The sequence below is a fragment of the Trichomycterus rosablanca genome, chromosome 1 (assembly GCF_030014385.1).
Source record: "Trichomycterus rosablanca isolate fTriRos1 chromosome 1, fTriRos1.hap1, whole genome shotgun sequence".
Classification (NCBI taxonomy): domain Eukaryota; kingdom Metazoa; phylum Chordata; class Actinopteri; order Siluriformes; family Trichomycteridae; genus Trichomycterus; species Trichomycterus rosablanca.
Window position 1 is genome coordinate 69,376,118 of NC_085988.1, and position 17,466 is coordinate 69,393,583.

Sequence of the window (17,466 nt, forward strand, 5' to 3'; positions counted from 1 at the left end):
TATTTTGGAAGAATGGTGTTTATTCCTCCAGTAGTGAGCTTGTGTGCCATAATGGAAAGATTACGCTGCAAGTAACAGCAGTTCTTGAGTTCCAGGGGTCAAATCCCAGACTGAGCACACAAATACAAAAGGTGCATGACATTACATGAACCTAGCCATTGGGGAACACAAATCAGTACCCTTAGTGTTAGTCCCAAGACTGTATAAATACAAGGGTTGCTTCAGGAAGGGCTTCCGGCGTAAAACACTGTGCCAAATCGTTTGTACAGACAAATAATCCACTATGGTAACCCCTAATGGAAGCAGCTGAAAGGAATCATTCATTCACTGGTTGTTCATTCATCCAGTGCATTTTCAGAAAATCTATACAAAGTCACATTAAAGCTTTTCTGGTACCTTATGGAACTCGGTTCTTGATTTTTCCTTTAATTTGTCACCGGGTTGCAAATTAAGTGGAGAAGAAGACTATGGAAAGTCAATTTGGCTCATGTCCAAAGTCATTACTGACTGAGGCATTTTCTCTTTCTGCTTCATTCACTATCCTTCTACGCTGTTCATCAGAAAAGATGCTGACGCCGCTCTGGTTTGGTTACAGAATGTACCTTCCATTAACAGCTTTATGTGATGTAATGTTCCCATAACCTCTGTGCAGACTTCCCTCCTCCATGTGTTCTCAGCTGATATGTAATTCTTCAGGATTATGTGCCCAGTCGCTGAAAGTACCATTAAATCTCACCTAGCAGGTGAGCCAGCAGTCACTTACGAAATTGGCAGGCCATAATCCTGCACTTCTGCTAGAGCAAACCTATCACAACCCCCCAGTGCTGCAGCCAAGTCTCTACTAATGGTGTGTGAAATACTACTTCAACCTGGATAAGTGCTCCAAACAGCAGCGCCTGTCAATGAACTAGCAGCTACAGAACTGCTGCAGTGGGCTTTGTTTTTAATCACTGCCAATCTTAAAGTGAATTCACAGCATTTATATTTAAATTGTGTCGTGTGCGCTCTTAAAGGAACAAATAAGCAGGTATTTAAACTACAGGTCTGTAAATAAACTATATGGTCTGAAGTATGTGGAAACTTGAGCAGTAGCTTGTCTTGATCCATGTCTTCGTCCATTTTTTTCAATTCTGTCTTTTCAGTTTTGATTAAATGTAGGTCTTGACTTGTGTCTGTATGTTTTTATTGTGCTGCTGCCACATGACTGGCCAATTAGATAATAATACAACCACAATATAGTATTATTATTATTATTAGGGTGGCACAGTGACTCACAGCAAGAAGATCCTGGGTTCAATTCCCAGGTAGAGTGGTCCAGGTCCTTTCTGTATAGAGTTTGCATGTTCTTCCCGTGTCCAAAGACATGCAGTCAGGTTAATTGAAGATACTAAGGTCCTTCTAGGTATGAATGTGTGTGTGTGTGTGTGTGTGAATGTGTGTGTGTGTGTCCTGTGATGGACTGGTGACCTGTCCAGGGAGTTTCCTGCCTTTTTCCCATTGAATCGTACCCACCTTGACCCTGAATAGAATTAAGTGGTGGGTGGTAAAACACTCACTTACTTACTCACTCACTCACTCACTTTCTTAACCGCTTATCCATTTAGGGTCCGTTGGGGTGCTGGAGCCTATCCCAGCTTTTCAATAGGCGCAAGGCACACAGTAACAACCTGGACGGGGCACCAGTCCAATGCAGGGCAGACACACATATACACACACATACACACACCTATTCCCCTATAGGGCAATTCAGTGTCTCCAATTAACCTGACTGCATGTTTGTGGACTGTGGGGGGAAACCAGAGCTCCCGGAAAAAACCCACGCAGACACAGGGAGAACATGCAAACTCCGCACAGAAAGGACCCGGACCGCCCCGCCTGGGGATCGAAACCAGGACCTTCTTGCTATAGGTGACAGTGCTACCCACCGAGCCACCATGCCGCCCTTGGGTGGTAAAACAGAAAATTGATTTTTATTATTATTTTTTTGGAATGGGATGTCCAACAATCTCACTGTCAAGGTCCCTATACATACAGTATATAGCTATATAACGTCTCATATATCTTAGGGTATATTACAAGGCTTAGAAGGTAAATTGTATATGTTAAGTGTTATACATTTACATTTTCGGCATTTAGCAGACGCTCTTATCCAGAGCGACTAACAGAAGTGCTTCCATAGTAAACATTTCATTACTCTAGTTCAAGTAAACAACAGTCCAAGAACACAAATCTGCTGAAACCCTGTTAGAACCTGTTTTTTTTTTTTTTTTTTTTTTTAAGAATTGAAAAAGAGTGTTAGTAAGTAAGTACATGTCAGCTTAAGTGCTTAGTAAAGAGGTGGGTTTTTAATCGTTTTTTAAAGACAGCGAGAGACTCAGATGTTCGGACAGACAAGGGAAGTTCGTTCCACCACTTGGGTGCCAGAAAAGCCTTGATGCTTGTCTTCCTCTAGTCCTGGGTGGAGGATCAAGTCGAGCGAGACTAGTGGCTCGGAGGTTGTGCGGTACAGCGTGGGGTTTGATTAGACCACGAAGGTAGCTTGGGGCTGGTTTATTTTTGGCTTTGTAGGCGAGCATCAGTGTTTTAAACTGAATGCGTGCAGCTACAGGAAGCCAGTGAAGAGAACGCAGCAGTGGGGTGATGTGGCAGTGTTTAGGCTGGTTAAAAACCAGGCGAGCAGCTGCATTTTGAATGAGCTGCAAGGGTTTAGTAGTGGACGTGGGAGCACCTGCCAGGAGGGAGTTGCAGTAGTCTAGCTGTGAGATTACAATTGACTGGACCAGAATCTGGGTAGCTTCCATGGAGAGAAATGGTCGAATCTTCCTGATGTTGATCTTGTTATGTTGGCTATATGAGAAGAGAAGGTCAGCTGGTTATCCAGGACGACACCAAGGCCTCTTACCTTATCAGATGGTCTGATCTGGGAGTCATCAAGAGAGATGACTAGGTCCTGGGTTGGAGATTGATCTCTTTACTCTTCAGGAATGAGTAACAGCTCTGTCTTGCTGGGATTGAGTTTTAGATGATGAGCTGACATCCATTGTGAGATATCTCGCAGACATGCTGAGATACGAGCTGAGACTTGTGTGTCTGAAGGAGGATATGAAAAATTAACCTTGCATACTCTGCCAATCAAGTAATCTGCCAATCAAGTAATGTAGACTTCTATTCATTATCCTTGAAGCTCTAATGCAAAACTAAAGAAGCAAATGTCAGACTTGAAACATGACTGGTCTAATTGACTAAGAAGCTGTTAAACTCTGTGGGAACAGCAGAGGAATTCATTTAACATTTTGCATTGATTATAGTCAATGATCTTAGATTTAACACAAACGCTTAAAAATATTATTCTCTTTGAGCATTTACATTTATGACATTTAGCAGATGCTTGTAACCAAAATGACTTTCAATTGCAGTTGAGACAACCAACCAATTGAGGGTTGAGGGCCTTGCTTAGAGGTAACTTGGTGATGGTAGGGCTTGAACCAGGGACCTGAATCTGAACTACTGAGCTACCACTGCCCATGCACTGAGCCACTGAGTAGTACAATTCATAAGCATGTTTGAATTATGTCCCCCCCCCCCCAGCTTTAGAATATAGAATATTTTACTTTTCTCATTACACTCATTAACTCATATTACTCATTAAATCATACTTTTAAACCAAAATTCTTAATTCAGAGGTCTAATTAAATCTCAAACCCCAAGCACCAGACCTGGTCAGAATTAATGCCATTTTCCTCCTTCCAGCTATCTGGTCCTATCCCTCAGCTTTCATCCACTAACATCAGATCTTCTCCCCCTTTAGAACTTTGTGACCTTTTCACAGTCAGCTGCTGGCTCAGGCCTTACAGGCCACCCATACTGAGAGAAGTGAAGTGTGAGATTAAAAAGAGTACATAAACACTGAAATTCTATGACCTGGCCTCGAGCTAAGAGAGTTGATCCTAATAAATACACAGCATGTGTCTTCATTTCTCTCTACACCCTCACACCCACACTTACAGAAAAACACTATGCAAGAGATGTAAGGGAATTTCCTCCTGCTGAGAGCTGAAGAGCTGTTTCTCCTCCAGCAAAACAAGACTAATGCTGTTTTCTATTTGCTTTTATTTTTAATCACGTTTAACCATATCTGTAATGCAGGATATCACAAAAATAATGCTAGATTTTCTTCGTAATGTATATGGCAAAACCACACACATACACCGATCAGCCATAACATTAAAACCACCTCCTTGTTTCTACACTCACTGTTCATTTTATCAGCTCCACTTACCATATAGAAGCACTTAGTAGTTCTACAATTACTGACTGTAGTCCATCTATTTCTTTACATACTTTTTTTAGCCTGTTCTTCAATGGTCAGGACCCCCACAGGACCACCATAGAGCAGGTATTATTTGGGTGGTGGATCATTCTCAGCACTGCAGTGACAATGACATGGTGGTGGTGTGTCAGTGTGTGTTGTGCTGGTATGAGTGGATCAGACACAGCAACGCTGCTGGAGTTTTTAAACACCGTGTCCAATCACTGTCCACTCTATTAGACACTCCTACCTAGTTGGTCCACCTTGTAGATGTAAAGTCAGAGACGATCGCTCATCTATTGCTGCTGTTTGAGTTGGTCATCTTCTAGACCTTCATCAGTGGTCACAGGACGCTGCCCACGGGGCGCTGTTGGCTGGATATATTTTTGGTTGGTGGACTACTCTCAGTCCAGCAGGGACAGTGAGGTGTTTAAAAACTCCAGCAGCGCTGCTGTGTCTGAGCCACTCATACCAGCACAACACACACTAACACACCACCACCATGTCAGTGTCACTGCAGTGCTGAGAATGATCCACCACCCAAATAATACCTACTCTGTAGTGGTCCTGTGGGGGTCCTGACCATTGAAGAACAGCATGAAAGGGGGCTAACTAAGCATGCAGAGAAATAGATGGACTACAGTCAGTAATTGTAGAACTACAAAGTGCTTCTATATGGTAAGTGGAGCTGATAAAATGGACAGTGCATGTAGAAATAAGGAGGTGGTTTTAATGTTATGACTGATCGGTGTATATTACATGGCTGAAAGTATATAAATACCAATTACATGGACCCCCATTTTTAAAATATATTGTTTTATATACCTGTTAGTTTGAACTCAATAATTAAGAGAGGTGTCCACATACTACATGAATGCCACATTCGTAACATATCCTATGCTGAGAGGAGATTTATATGGATAGCCAGATGTTAAACAATGAACCACCATGAAACAGGTCTGCCATGCATTAGAAGCTGCTGGAACATAATTACAGTGCAAGCTTCACATCACTATGGCCACAGAGGCTTAAGTGCACGAAAAAGACTATAAGTGGAAAATAAGTATTTGGTCACCCACAAACAAGCAAGATTTCTGGCTTTCACAGACCTGTAACTTCTTCTTTAAGAAGCTCTTCTGTCCTCCACTCGTTACCTGTATTAATGGCACCTGTTTGACCTTGTTATCTGTATAAAAGACACCTGTCCACAGCCTCAAACAGTCAGACTCCAAACTCAACCATGGCCAAGACAAAAGAGCTGTCGAAGGACACCAGTAAGAAAATTGTAGACCTGCACCAGGCTGGGAAGAGTGAATCTACAATAGGCAAGCAGGTTGGTGTGAATAAATCAACTGTGGGAGCAATTGTAAGAAAATGGAAGACATACAAGACCATTGATAATCTCCCTCTATCTGGGGCCCCACGCAAGATCTCATCCCGTGGGGTCAAAATGATCATGAGAACGGTGAGCAAAAATCCCAGAACTACACGGAGGGACCTGATGAATGATCTGCAGAGAGCTGGGACCAAAGTAAAAAGGCTACCATCAGTAACACACTATGCCGAGAGGGACTCAAATCCTGCAGTGCCAGGCGTATCCCCCTGCTTAGGCCAGTACATGTCCAGGCCCGTCTGAAGTTTGCCAGAGAGCATATGGATGATCCAGAAGAGGATTGGGAGAATATCATGTGGTCAGATGAAACCAAAATGGAACTTTTTGGTAAAAACTCAACTCGTCGTGTTTGGAGGAAGAAGAATGCTGAGTTGCATCCCAAGAACACCATACCTACTGTGAAGCATGGGGGTGGAAACATCATGCTTTGGGGCTGTTTTTCTGCAAAGGGGACAGGACGACTGATCCGTGTTAAGGGAAGAATGAACGGGGCCATGTATCGTGAGATTTTAAGCCAAAACCTCCTTCCATCAGTGAGAGCATTGAAGATGGAACGTGGCTGGGTCTTTCAGCATGACAATGATCCCAAACACACCGCTCGGGCAACGAAGGAGTGGCTCCGTAAAAAGCATTTCAAGGTTCTGGAGTGGCCTAGCCAGTCTCCAGACCTCAACCCCATAGAAAATTTGTGGAGGGAGTTGAAAGTCCGTGTTGCCCAGCGACAGCCCCAAAACATCACTGCTCTAGAGGAGATCTGCATGGAGGAATGGGCCAAAATACCAGCTACAGTGTCTGCAAACCTGGTGAAGTCTTACAGGAAACGTTTGACCTCTGTCATTGCCAACAAAGGTTATGTTACAAAGTATTGAGTTGAACTTTTGTTATTGACCAAATACTTATTTTCCACCATAATTTACAAATAAATTCTTAAAAAATCCTACAATGTGATTTCCTGGATTTTTTTTCTCATTTTGTCTCTCATAGTTGAAGTGTACCTATGATGAAAATTACAGACCTCTCTCATCTTTCTAAGTAGGAGAACTTGCACAATCAGTGGCTGACTAAATACTTTTTGGCCCCACTGTATTTTTGTTAGTTCATTGGTTTTATTTGATAATTACATTTCTCTCAGCATAAGGAGACAGTTTGGGTTTTCTTCCTGACCACAGAGAAGACAGTTTCATGGACTTTGTACTCAAGGACAATAGTGGTATAACATTGCTCAGATCCTGAATGAGTTTGGCAGTGAGCCATGTTTGGAGTCGTGTCCTTCCGCATTGCAATTTTGGCTAGCAGAGGGGGCACAGAGGCGCACATGATTGATGTGTCAGTTTCTTTTACCTCACAGTCAAATATGACAGTTTCTCTTTCACACATTTTCCAGTTTCTCTGTCTGGAAAACTTGCTTTTCAGGAACTAACAAAGCTTGTGATTGGTTAACGCAAAGTATCTGGGCAGAATAAACATGTCTGATATCAGCACTTTTCCACATGATGAAGAAGAGTCAGTCTTAAAAATTAATGAATCTAAAACCTGCTTTTCAGTCTGGTCTGGTTGTCCGCTGGCATGTGAGGCCAGCACACTCTGTGTCACAGCATTTTCAGGCCAACAGCGTGACGTCCCTGTTTCCATAACAGACCTTGTTCATAAATGTATGTGCAGGCTGTGCCATTTGGTGGGGTTGGAGTGCCTCTCATTCATTGTTAGTGGCTTTTTAGCCACAGTGTTGTTCTACCTTGGTCAAGCTTTTTGCACTTGGTTTCATTTTTATTCTTGCTAATGCAGGGCTTCATCTCACACTACACCTGCTAGGCATGACCTACCCTGTTACAAGTGGGATTTAAATTTGCTTCAAAATGGCTTCATGTAAGATTTTTGGGTTAAAATGTTAAATTCTATTATCCAATTTCTGAGATCTGTACAAAGCTTTGTGTTTTTTCCAATTGTTATGCTCACAGAACAGTCTAATTGGTGCCTTTAACCCAGGTTTTTTTATATGGGCACAGGGAAGGCATAAGCAGAAGTAAATTACAGTTTTTCTCAGTCGCTTTGGTGCATTTCTCACATCACTATTAACATTTGCACAACAGTACGTGCATTTCTCAAAACAATTAGTACAAACTGCAAAACCTAGTTGATAACCTGCAAAAGCGTGTCACTTGCTCAAAATGGAAAGTTCATTCCTCAAAAGCAAGTATTCATGTCAATGAAAGTGTCAGTGTCATCAAAATAAAAAGTCCTGACACCATTGTTTATGAACAAGATAGTCAAATGGCTTTGTCATGTTTTCATTATGACAGTTCACTCTGTAAGTGTTTTCCAATGCAAAAAAGTCAGATCATGGTGACACTACCTGAAAATGCTCAAGACAGCACTGTACACTATTAGCACACCCATTTGAAATCTACAGTTAAGTTACACATTACTGTATTTAGTGAGGTAAATGAGTACAAGACACTCAATACGTATATTTCACATTTTTACTGTATATGCTCTTTGCAATTCTAATTTGTTCACAGCATTGTGCTATAGCAAAGTACAAACTTATTTACAACAAACATAAGAAACACCCTTTGGGTAGAGCTGTGCACAACTGTAAACAATATTGCAGTACATATTGGAACTGAATTGGAACATACAACATACACAGTACTGTAAATCATTCTTGCACATCCAGACGTTCCTGTCTGTCTGGCCACATATTTTCATCGACATCACAGCGAATATCATCCCTGGCAATGCAGCAAGGAAAGTATCTCCTCAAATAGTGAATCCACCCTCTGCAGGACTCTGCTGTGATGTCATCACATGCTGCATCCATGGCCACTAGCAGGGCCATTTGGGTATGTGGATGCCATATACCTTCCACCTCCAGGCAGAGAAAAACTCCTCTATTGGATTAAGGAATGGGGAGTAGGGAGGGAGATATTCCACCAGCATCCTTTCATGTGCTGCAAACCACTGTCTGACCAAATCTGAGTGGTGAAAACGCACATTATCCCATATTACAACATACTTGTTCAGATGGTCTCCATTTAGACCCCTCTCATTGTCAGGGATTATGTCCCTGTAAAGAGTGTCTAAAAAAGTCAGCAAATGTTTTGGTAAGATTTGCTTGACTGATTTTGACAACTAGTTCAACATTTTTGTATGTAATGATTTAAGCAATGAAATGAGGACTATTAGTTTCATAGGGAATGACTATTCAGCATTCATAAGTATAGTTCATTTTGACTGACATGACATAAGCAAATGATAATGTTATAAAACAGCAGAGAATTGTATGGAAGCAATTGATGCATGTCCAAAAGCATTTGTAATTTGTTGGAAGGAATGATAAACTGCTACTATGATGTGCACAAATGACTAAATCTTGTGGAGGCTGAACTAACAGTTATGAGAATTTTAATTCTGATCAGAGAAATGCACCAAAGCAATTGAGAAAAACTGTAATTCAGAAATTAGGAGATCAAACTTAAATCGTGAAAAATAATTATAGATAGATAGATAGATAGATAGATAGATAGATAGATAGATAGATAGACAGACAGACAGACAGACAGACAGACAGACAGACAGACAGATATGCACTAATTATTCAGTGGAATATATATACTTTTGACATATGCAAAATCCAGTTCTTACCAAAATAATATAGCACTGACTTCTTGCAGCAAACTGGAAGGAAACTGAAGGCTGAAATAGACGCTGGTCTGTAGTGCACTGCTAAATATTAATAAATTCTGATTCACAGTGGATCTGACCTGCTGTTTGTATTTTTGCGTGTTCATACAGACCTACGCAGGATGACAGCAGGATTCATGGGCATGGCTGTGGCCATCATACTGTTCGGCTGGATCATCGGCATGCTTGGCTGCTGCTGGGACCGCGGCCTCATGCAGTATGTGGCAGGTCTGCTCTTCCTAATGGGCGGTAAGTTAAGTAGAACTCACACACACACAGATAAAGACATTGTGTTTGTCTTATCCTGTACCACAATATTACATTTCATGAATCAAGTCTCAATGTGTGTTTCTCTTTAAAGCTGCATTGGGTGGAATTTTATTTAATATTTTATTTTTAATATTACAAATTAGGTAAATTAGGTAATTCTGCAAAGATATGGCAGATGAGCCACTAAAACACTACAATCTTCACATACTGTTCTTGCAGAGACAATATGTGAACTCTAACGTTCCAAATTAAATAAAACAAAAGTAAATCATATAGCTGCTTTCCAAGCAAACAGAGAAACATGTCATAAATAAAGATAATTAAATGGGAGACCAGCCAAATTGGCTGCATTTCCCTAAAAAAAGTAATGCCACAGTCATTTTAAAATCCAGGGAATGATCATTTAAGAAAATGGACTTTGAAAACAAACCTTTATTTAAAAGGTACCTTTATCATTTTTATTTTAAATCAAATTTTATGTCAGTAAGGATATGTAGATTAGATTCCGTATACCAAGTCCACACTACATGACTTTCCAAGTTGTTCAGATGGCTGTACAGCTCACACTTGATGATCTCTTGCAATCGGGAGTCTAGCGGTGATGGGGGTTTCACACTACATGATTTACCATCAGGAGGAATCGCAGGCAAGTCTATCCGGTCTCCCAAACTACAGTTTTGTCACAAAAACACACAAAGTTTTTTATGCACTGATGTGCAGCGTAAAAGCAAGTAGGAAAAATAAATGAATCCGAGTGGATTGGGCAATGCGACCAGCATGGATTGTTTGTTCTATAGTGAGTTGGAGGTTAAGAAATATTTTTTGCAATGCAGCGTGGGTATGATGGTTTGGCGTGGACAGTAAGATCACAAATACTGTGATGTATTCTGATAGAAACTATATTATGCCCCTGTCCCACATTTTTACACTCCTCCCCCCGGGGTTAACCCTCACCCTGTATCTGCCGTTCTCATTGGTTGTAGTTCGACATAGCACTCGCTGTCACTCGCAACACCTTTCACACTACACGATTTTGAGTCTGCGACTGGTCCAGATATTTAACATGATAGATATTTTTCTCGAGTCACTCGGATCAAGTTGTTGAACAGTTCACACATAGCGACTGAGAGCCAAGTTTCGATCACCAAGCGAATGCCGAGTTGCTACCGAGCCGGCAAATCAGTCAGGCGACCAGTCAGCGAGCGAAAATCAGGTCAAAAATTGTGTAGTGTGAACTAGGCATTACACTTATTTTAAGTCATTTATGTTAACAAAACATGACACACACTACATTACTACTCGTAATCCTCTAATTTTTTATGTTTATTATTATTAATAATTAATAATACTACTACTACTACTACTACTACTACTAATAATAATAATAATAGGCACTCTGGTGGTGGTGCAGACTATTACCCTAGCCCACCACTGCTGACCAAAATAAATCGGTGGATAAAATTGAAATAATAATAATTTATTAAATGAGGCACCATTCCTATGGACAAAACCTTGATTGTAGTTACATCAAGTACATTTTATATAGTAATAATTAAGCCTAATACCTGAAGGAAATTGTGAATTTTCTTACAGAAATTGATATTGATATTGATATTGATTAATATTACATAAAAAAAAAAAAGAGCTTTATGCCTGCAATGATGAAGGTTCTGTCCAAATACAGTTCTTTGGGAATTTAATCATTTTCCCGTTACCTATTTAAGCATTTTAGTTACATGTATGTAGGGCAGTGGTAGCTTTCTGGTTAAGATCATGGACTAGCAATTAGAGGATCACTGGTTCAAGCACCACCTCTGCCAAGTTGCTTTAGTCAAATTCAAATGCATTGTATTCGGTTACAATTGTAAATCACTTTGAAAATAAACATCTGCTAAATGCTGTAAATGTAAATTACAGATTAGACAGACATGACTAGGGTACGCAAGAACAATCGCATAAACATTTCAGTCATTTTCTTTGAAGTTCATTGTGTTCAAGAAAGCACTTATGTTCAGACGTACGTATAAAGGGCCCACCCTAGTGTTTTACTTTTTTTTTTCATGTTTTCTTTTTCTTCACTAAACCCATTATTTCAGCAGCAGGATGCAGTCTGTTAGGTATATTTTATATGTTTAAATTAAAAGTCAGAAAACAGAACACCTTAGGTTACACAAGCACCTTTTATAGTGACGGAATATAAAGCTTAGCTTAAATACGCTGTCCTATAGATGATTATATGACTTCAATGATGGGTAATGAGACCTGGTTTATAGCTGCTGCCCCTTCAATCCATCCCAAATGTGTTGAATAGAGCTAAGATTAGACTTTAGTTCAGGTAGCAGGTATTCTGTTACGTATGGCTGTGTAGTCTGCCTATAAATAGTTTTTTAATAATAGTTTAACCTGCATCTTGGGATTAATTTACTCTTACTACACATCTTAGGTTTTAAGACTAACTCTTCTTCACCCTGTGGAAAAGTCCTATTTATACACTCTGACAGTACATTTACATTTTCAGCATTGGCTTTTATCCAAAGCGACTGAATACAGTTTGAGCAAATGAGGGCTACAGTGACAACCTGGCAGTAGTGAGGCTTGAACCTGCAACCCTCTGATTACTAGACCAGTACCTTAACCACTGAGCTACCACTGACAGTATTGCATAATTGCATGTGAGTCAGTGATAAATGAAATAATCACATAATTCTAGGTTGGAATCCAGGTTTATTCTGCCCAGATACTTTGCACTGACCAATCACAAGCTTTGTTAGTGTAGTTGTTCTGCAACTGGTAGTTTTACTGCAATTACAATATGTGTTGTTTGGCACAGCTAACCAGATGTTGTCCCCGTAAGATGTCTGCCGATGGCTTCTATTATAGAAGTTAATTTTGGTGAACATGCCAGTTTGCCTCTCGTCACATCACACTGCCTCTACTGCATGATACATACAGCTCCAGCACTGTGGGAAACAGAGCGAAGGTGCAATTTAAATTGCTGCCATTAATGCGGAGCCTGCTCCTGAATAATAAGAAGGCAATTAAAAAGCCAATTAAGATGCCAAGTCATAAAAGCAGAAGGTTGCGCTAAGGGTCAGATTACGGAGGGCTGAGTCCCAGCTGAGTGCCTGCTTGGTCACACCAAACGAGCACAAAATGAGTCCACAATTAAAGCTGAGACAATGGCATCATTTGTGAAGCTGATAATAGAGCCACAAAGCTGGAGTGTATCCTTGTGTCAACCAACAAAGCCTGTTTGGTCTCAAGAAACCTTACTTAATTATACCCCAAATCAGAAAAAGTTGGGACAGTATAGAAAATGTAAATAAAATAAAAATGCAGTGTTCCTTACATTTACTTTGACTTTTATTTGATTGCAGACAGTTTAAACCCAAGATATTTCATGTTTTGTCTGCTCAACTTCATTTCATTTGTCTGCAACACATTCCAAACAAAGTTGGGATGGGGGCTATTTAGGGCTAGTAATGAGGTGAAAAACTAAATAATGATGTGATTCCAAACAGGTGATGTCTTTGATGAGCAAAGATGATCAGAGGATCTCCAGTTTATCAACAAATGTGTGAGAAAAATATTGAAATGTTTAAAAACAATGTACCTCAAAGAAAGATTGGAAGGGATTTGCATATTTCTCCCTCTACAGTGCATAATGTCATTTAACGATTCAAGGAATCAAGAGGAATTTCAGTGAGTAAAGGCTTAAGCTGAATGCCTGTGATCTTTGATCCCTCAGACACCACTCAGCAATAGCTGATATAACCACATGGGTGAGGGATTACTTTGGCAAACCTTTGTCAAGCACTACAATACAGAGTTACATGCACAAATGCCACTTAAAATTTTACTGTGCACAAAAAGAAACCTTATGTCCAGAAGCGGCGTCGACTTCTCTGGGCTCGGAGGCATCTAGGATGGACCATCACAAAGTGGAAACGTGTATTGTAGTCAGATGAATCAGCATTCCAGGTCTTTTTTGAAAAAATGGACGCCATGTGCTCTGGACCAAAGACGAAAAGGACCACCCAGACTGTTATCAGCAACAAGTCCAAAAGTCAGGGTCTGTCATGGTATGGGGCTGTGTCAGTGCCCTTGGCAAATGTAATTTACACTTCTGTGATGGCAGCATTAATGCAGAAAAGTACATTGAGATCTTAGAGCAACATAAGCTGCCTTCAAGACGTCGTCTTTTCCAGGGACGTCCATGCATTTTTCAACATGACAATGCAAAACCACATGCTGCACACATTACAAAAGCATTGCACATCTTAATATTTTTTTCTTTCCAACATATGAGCTGGTTGCTAAAGCTTTTAAAGGTATTTTAAGTGTACTGCTAAACCATAAAGTAATGCAGAATATAAGTGTGTACTACACATCCAAGGGTCATCTTGTTTATAATTAGATATACTGGATATTCAAGGGTCATATTACCGGAAGACAACGAACAACAAATATATACTCAAACACAGTAAGAGGCAACAGGCCACACACAGGAAATATGTAGAGGATTAGAAAACTTGGAAAGCTAGGAAAACACCAAACAAGAGAGAAAACAACAGGAAACATCTGCACAAAACAACATGAAGCAAATTAATGACTGTGACAAAAACGGTGAACGATCATGGCAAAACTCTAAACTCATGTACAAACTAGACAGTACAGAAACAACCACTAAACTAAACCAAAAAAGAGTAACACTAAACCAAACGTAGCACACACACACACACACACACACGTACATGTAGCACATGGCTATGGGAATGTACATATAGCATGTGAATAAAGTCTTAAAAACTGGAGCAGAATGTTACTGGTGGGCAAGAAAATTGAAGGCACTTATATAGTCTTTGAAGATTAAGTGGACTGGAAAGTAGAGCTTGTTTGCATGGGCGACTGAACAGGACTTGTGGTCCGGCAGCGAGTTTAGGAAATAACTGAGCATCCGAAGAGCCAGTATGCAGGAGGGATGCCCTCTGTGGTGCCAAGAGGTGCCACACTGCCCTTGTGCAAGCAAGGAGGTGCTGTAATGGTCTCACGAAAGCAAGGGAGGCACAGTTGGGCTATATCAAAAGCCAGATGGTGAAGATGATACCTTTGTTATCATCTTGAGACAAAGGTTATACTTGGCAGGAAATTTGTTGGGGCATTTCCAGTCACAGTCCAGTGCAAGGGTCATTTCACAGGTGGAAAATAGTAGCATAAAAAGCAACCAAGAAGGAAAATCTTGAAAAAATAGGAAACACCAAATAATGAAAAATAAAAAAATACAACTTTAAAATGATAGGAAAATATCATTCAAATGGCAAGAAAATAGATACTTAAACACAATCTACTTCAACAAGGACACTGACATACTGTAGGTACAGATAAACACAACTCTAACAAAACTTTGTACATGTGTAAAAGCAGGTCAAGATCAAGGTCAAGAACCAAGGGCAGAAACTAAAACCATGATACAGAAGTAAAGCAAAGAAAAAATTACATTTATTTATTTTTCTTACTGGTCAGGGTCACAGTCTATCTGGCACTTATTGGTAGTGCCCTACTAAATTCACTGGAAAATGTGCCTTTCATTAAATTACACTCATAAACTGAATGATAGAATAATGGAAGCTACAATACACAACACAGCCTACCTTAATGGTTGAATGTAAACCTAAAACATCCAGCAATGGTGCAAGGCTCCATCTAAAATACGAAAATACTCATTCGTGCCCAGGTGGCACAGCTGTATATTCCGCTAGCACACCACTCCGAGATTCTGAACTCATCGGTTCGGACATAATTGGCAGTGCCTGCAGGGAGGGATGACCAGACTATGTGGGTGGGGACTTCAAATGCTGTGTAAGGATGTGTAAGGATGATGCTGTGTGACCCTGATTAGCAGATAGAGAGGCGCCTGTGCAGAATGCATGGGTAAAAAAGGGTTCCGTTAAGGGCTGCACGCGGGTCATCTGAGGAGTGAGCAGCAATGTACCCACCTCGACTGCAATCAAGAATCCCCTAGCAGTGGAAGACAAATTGACTATGCTAAATTGGGAGAAAATGCATAAAAAGAAATAGGGGAAAAAACTAAACCTAAATACAAACCTTACACTTTAAATTACACAGCAGATTGCATATTACATGGAAAACACCTCATTTTATGGTCCGTGACACAATTTCCCCAGCTGTGAATCAGGTAGGGCCTTACTTATTGATAATCATTTTATGGTAATTTAGAGTGTAGTGTTTAATACTCAATCCAATCCAAGGTGACAAACACCCACACATTCATTCACTAACACAGTGAGGGGCAATTTAGAGTGACCAATTCACCTTCTGCCTGTTTTAAGCGGGGGGAGGAAAGGTGATGGATTACCAGATTAAAACCCACACAGACATCTTCGAAATCAGTGACCAGTAGAAAGCATCTCAAACCCAGGTCCTCAGGAACCATGTTGCTATGTGGTACCCACACTAATACAGTAAACTGTATAGCTTTGTCATCCAGTAATCCACAACAAGAGTGAAGAGTGAAGTGCAGGTTTATTACACAGAACTCGGAGTTCAAAACAGGCAAGATCAACACCAAACAGTATTCCCAAAAACCATCACTCTCATTACAAAAACACTGTTCAAAACTCAGAAACCATAAACCATTGCAAGGAATTTTAACCTGATCAGAGAAACAAGAACACAACCGCTCAGAATTGCAGGGCAAAAGCTCTGTGTTTGCTCACTTTTTGTAAGTCAAATAATGTTATAACAAATGTATCTACAAACACACAAAATGCCAAATAGTTCAATGATTGATGCTAAAGTGGTTGTAAATGTCTACAAAGATAGCAAATTTAATAGTAACAGCTTATTCGAGAACTGAATTATTTCTTGCAGGTCAATTCAGCTTACTAGTTTAGCTGAATTTATCAGCTGGCCTCCCAGATTATTCTCAATTTTTACTATGTAAATTAAGGTTACAAATAACAGACTTTTCAAATAACATACCAGTAACATATTTACTTATGCTAACAGCTGACAAGTTCACAACATTAATGATCACATTAACCCTACATAGTAAATGTATTCAACTTGATCTTGGAAAAATATCACAGATTCATTCTGAGTGGAATCACCACAGTTTTTACAGAACATCATGTTTTCCCTGTAACAATTGTTATTACTGAGAATTGCCATGTTTGCAGTTGTGGAGTACATGACTACATTGTTATAAGTATTTTCTGTCTTCCAAAAACAAGAATAAATCAAATAACATTATTTATCTTTCTGTTCTCTTTTCAGGCACCTTTTGCATAATCTCGCTGTGCACCTGTGTAGCAGGGATTAATTTCGAGCTCTCACGCTACCCACGCTACCTGTACAGTCTCCCTGACGACATCAGTCATGGGTACGGCTGGTCCATGTTCTGTGCCTGGGGTGGTCTGGGACTGTCACTCATTGCTGGCTTCTTCTGTACACTGGCTCCCTCCGTTCAGCCTATCCCACGCTCCACCTGCCCTAAATCCCGGCAAGAAAATGGCACTGTTTGTTAAGCACCATAGAGCAGGGGGCCAAAAAGCCATCATTTCATGCAGCTAAACAGAAAATATATGGACAATATATAAAAAAAGACTGATTATGAATCCAATGTGTTCATTAGTCATTCCACTAACCAGGACATAGAAGCCATTTTTGTGTGACTGCAAATGAGTATCCTGATTTCTCAAAACAAGATGAAAAATTAAATAAAACCTCTACCAATAGGTTAACATGTTGGTGAATTTGACTAGATGCTGAAGTGGAGGTAAACAAAAAA

At 40.2% G+C, this 17,466-nt stretch overlaps 1 protein-coding gene across 1 annotated transcript in view; it reads left to right on the forward strand.

Annotated features, from left to right (window-relative positions):
* Positions 1–17,256, forward strand: part of tmem178bb (transmembrane protein 178Bb) — a 128,002-nt gene extending 110,746 nt beyond the window's left edge. Inside the window, exons 4-5 of the mRNA XM_062995849.1 lie at positions 9,498–9,635; positions 16,953–17,256. Coding sequence (XP_062851919.1) covers positions 9,498–9,635; positions 16,953–17,203 — 389 coding nt within the window. The 3' untranslated portion in view covers positions 17,204–17,256. The remainder of the gene's footprint in view (positions 1–9,497; positions 9,636–16,952) is intronic.
* The last annotated feature ends 210 nt before the right edge of the window (positions 17,257–17,466 follow it).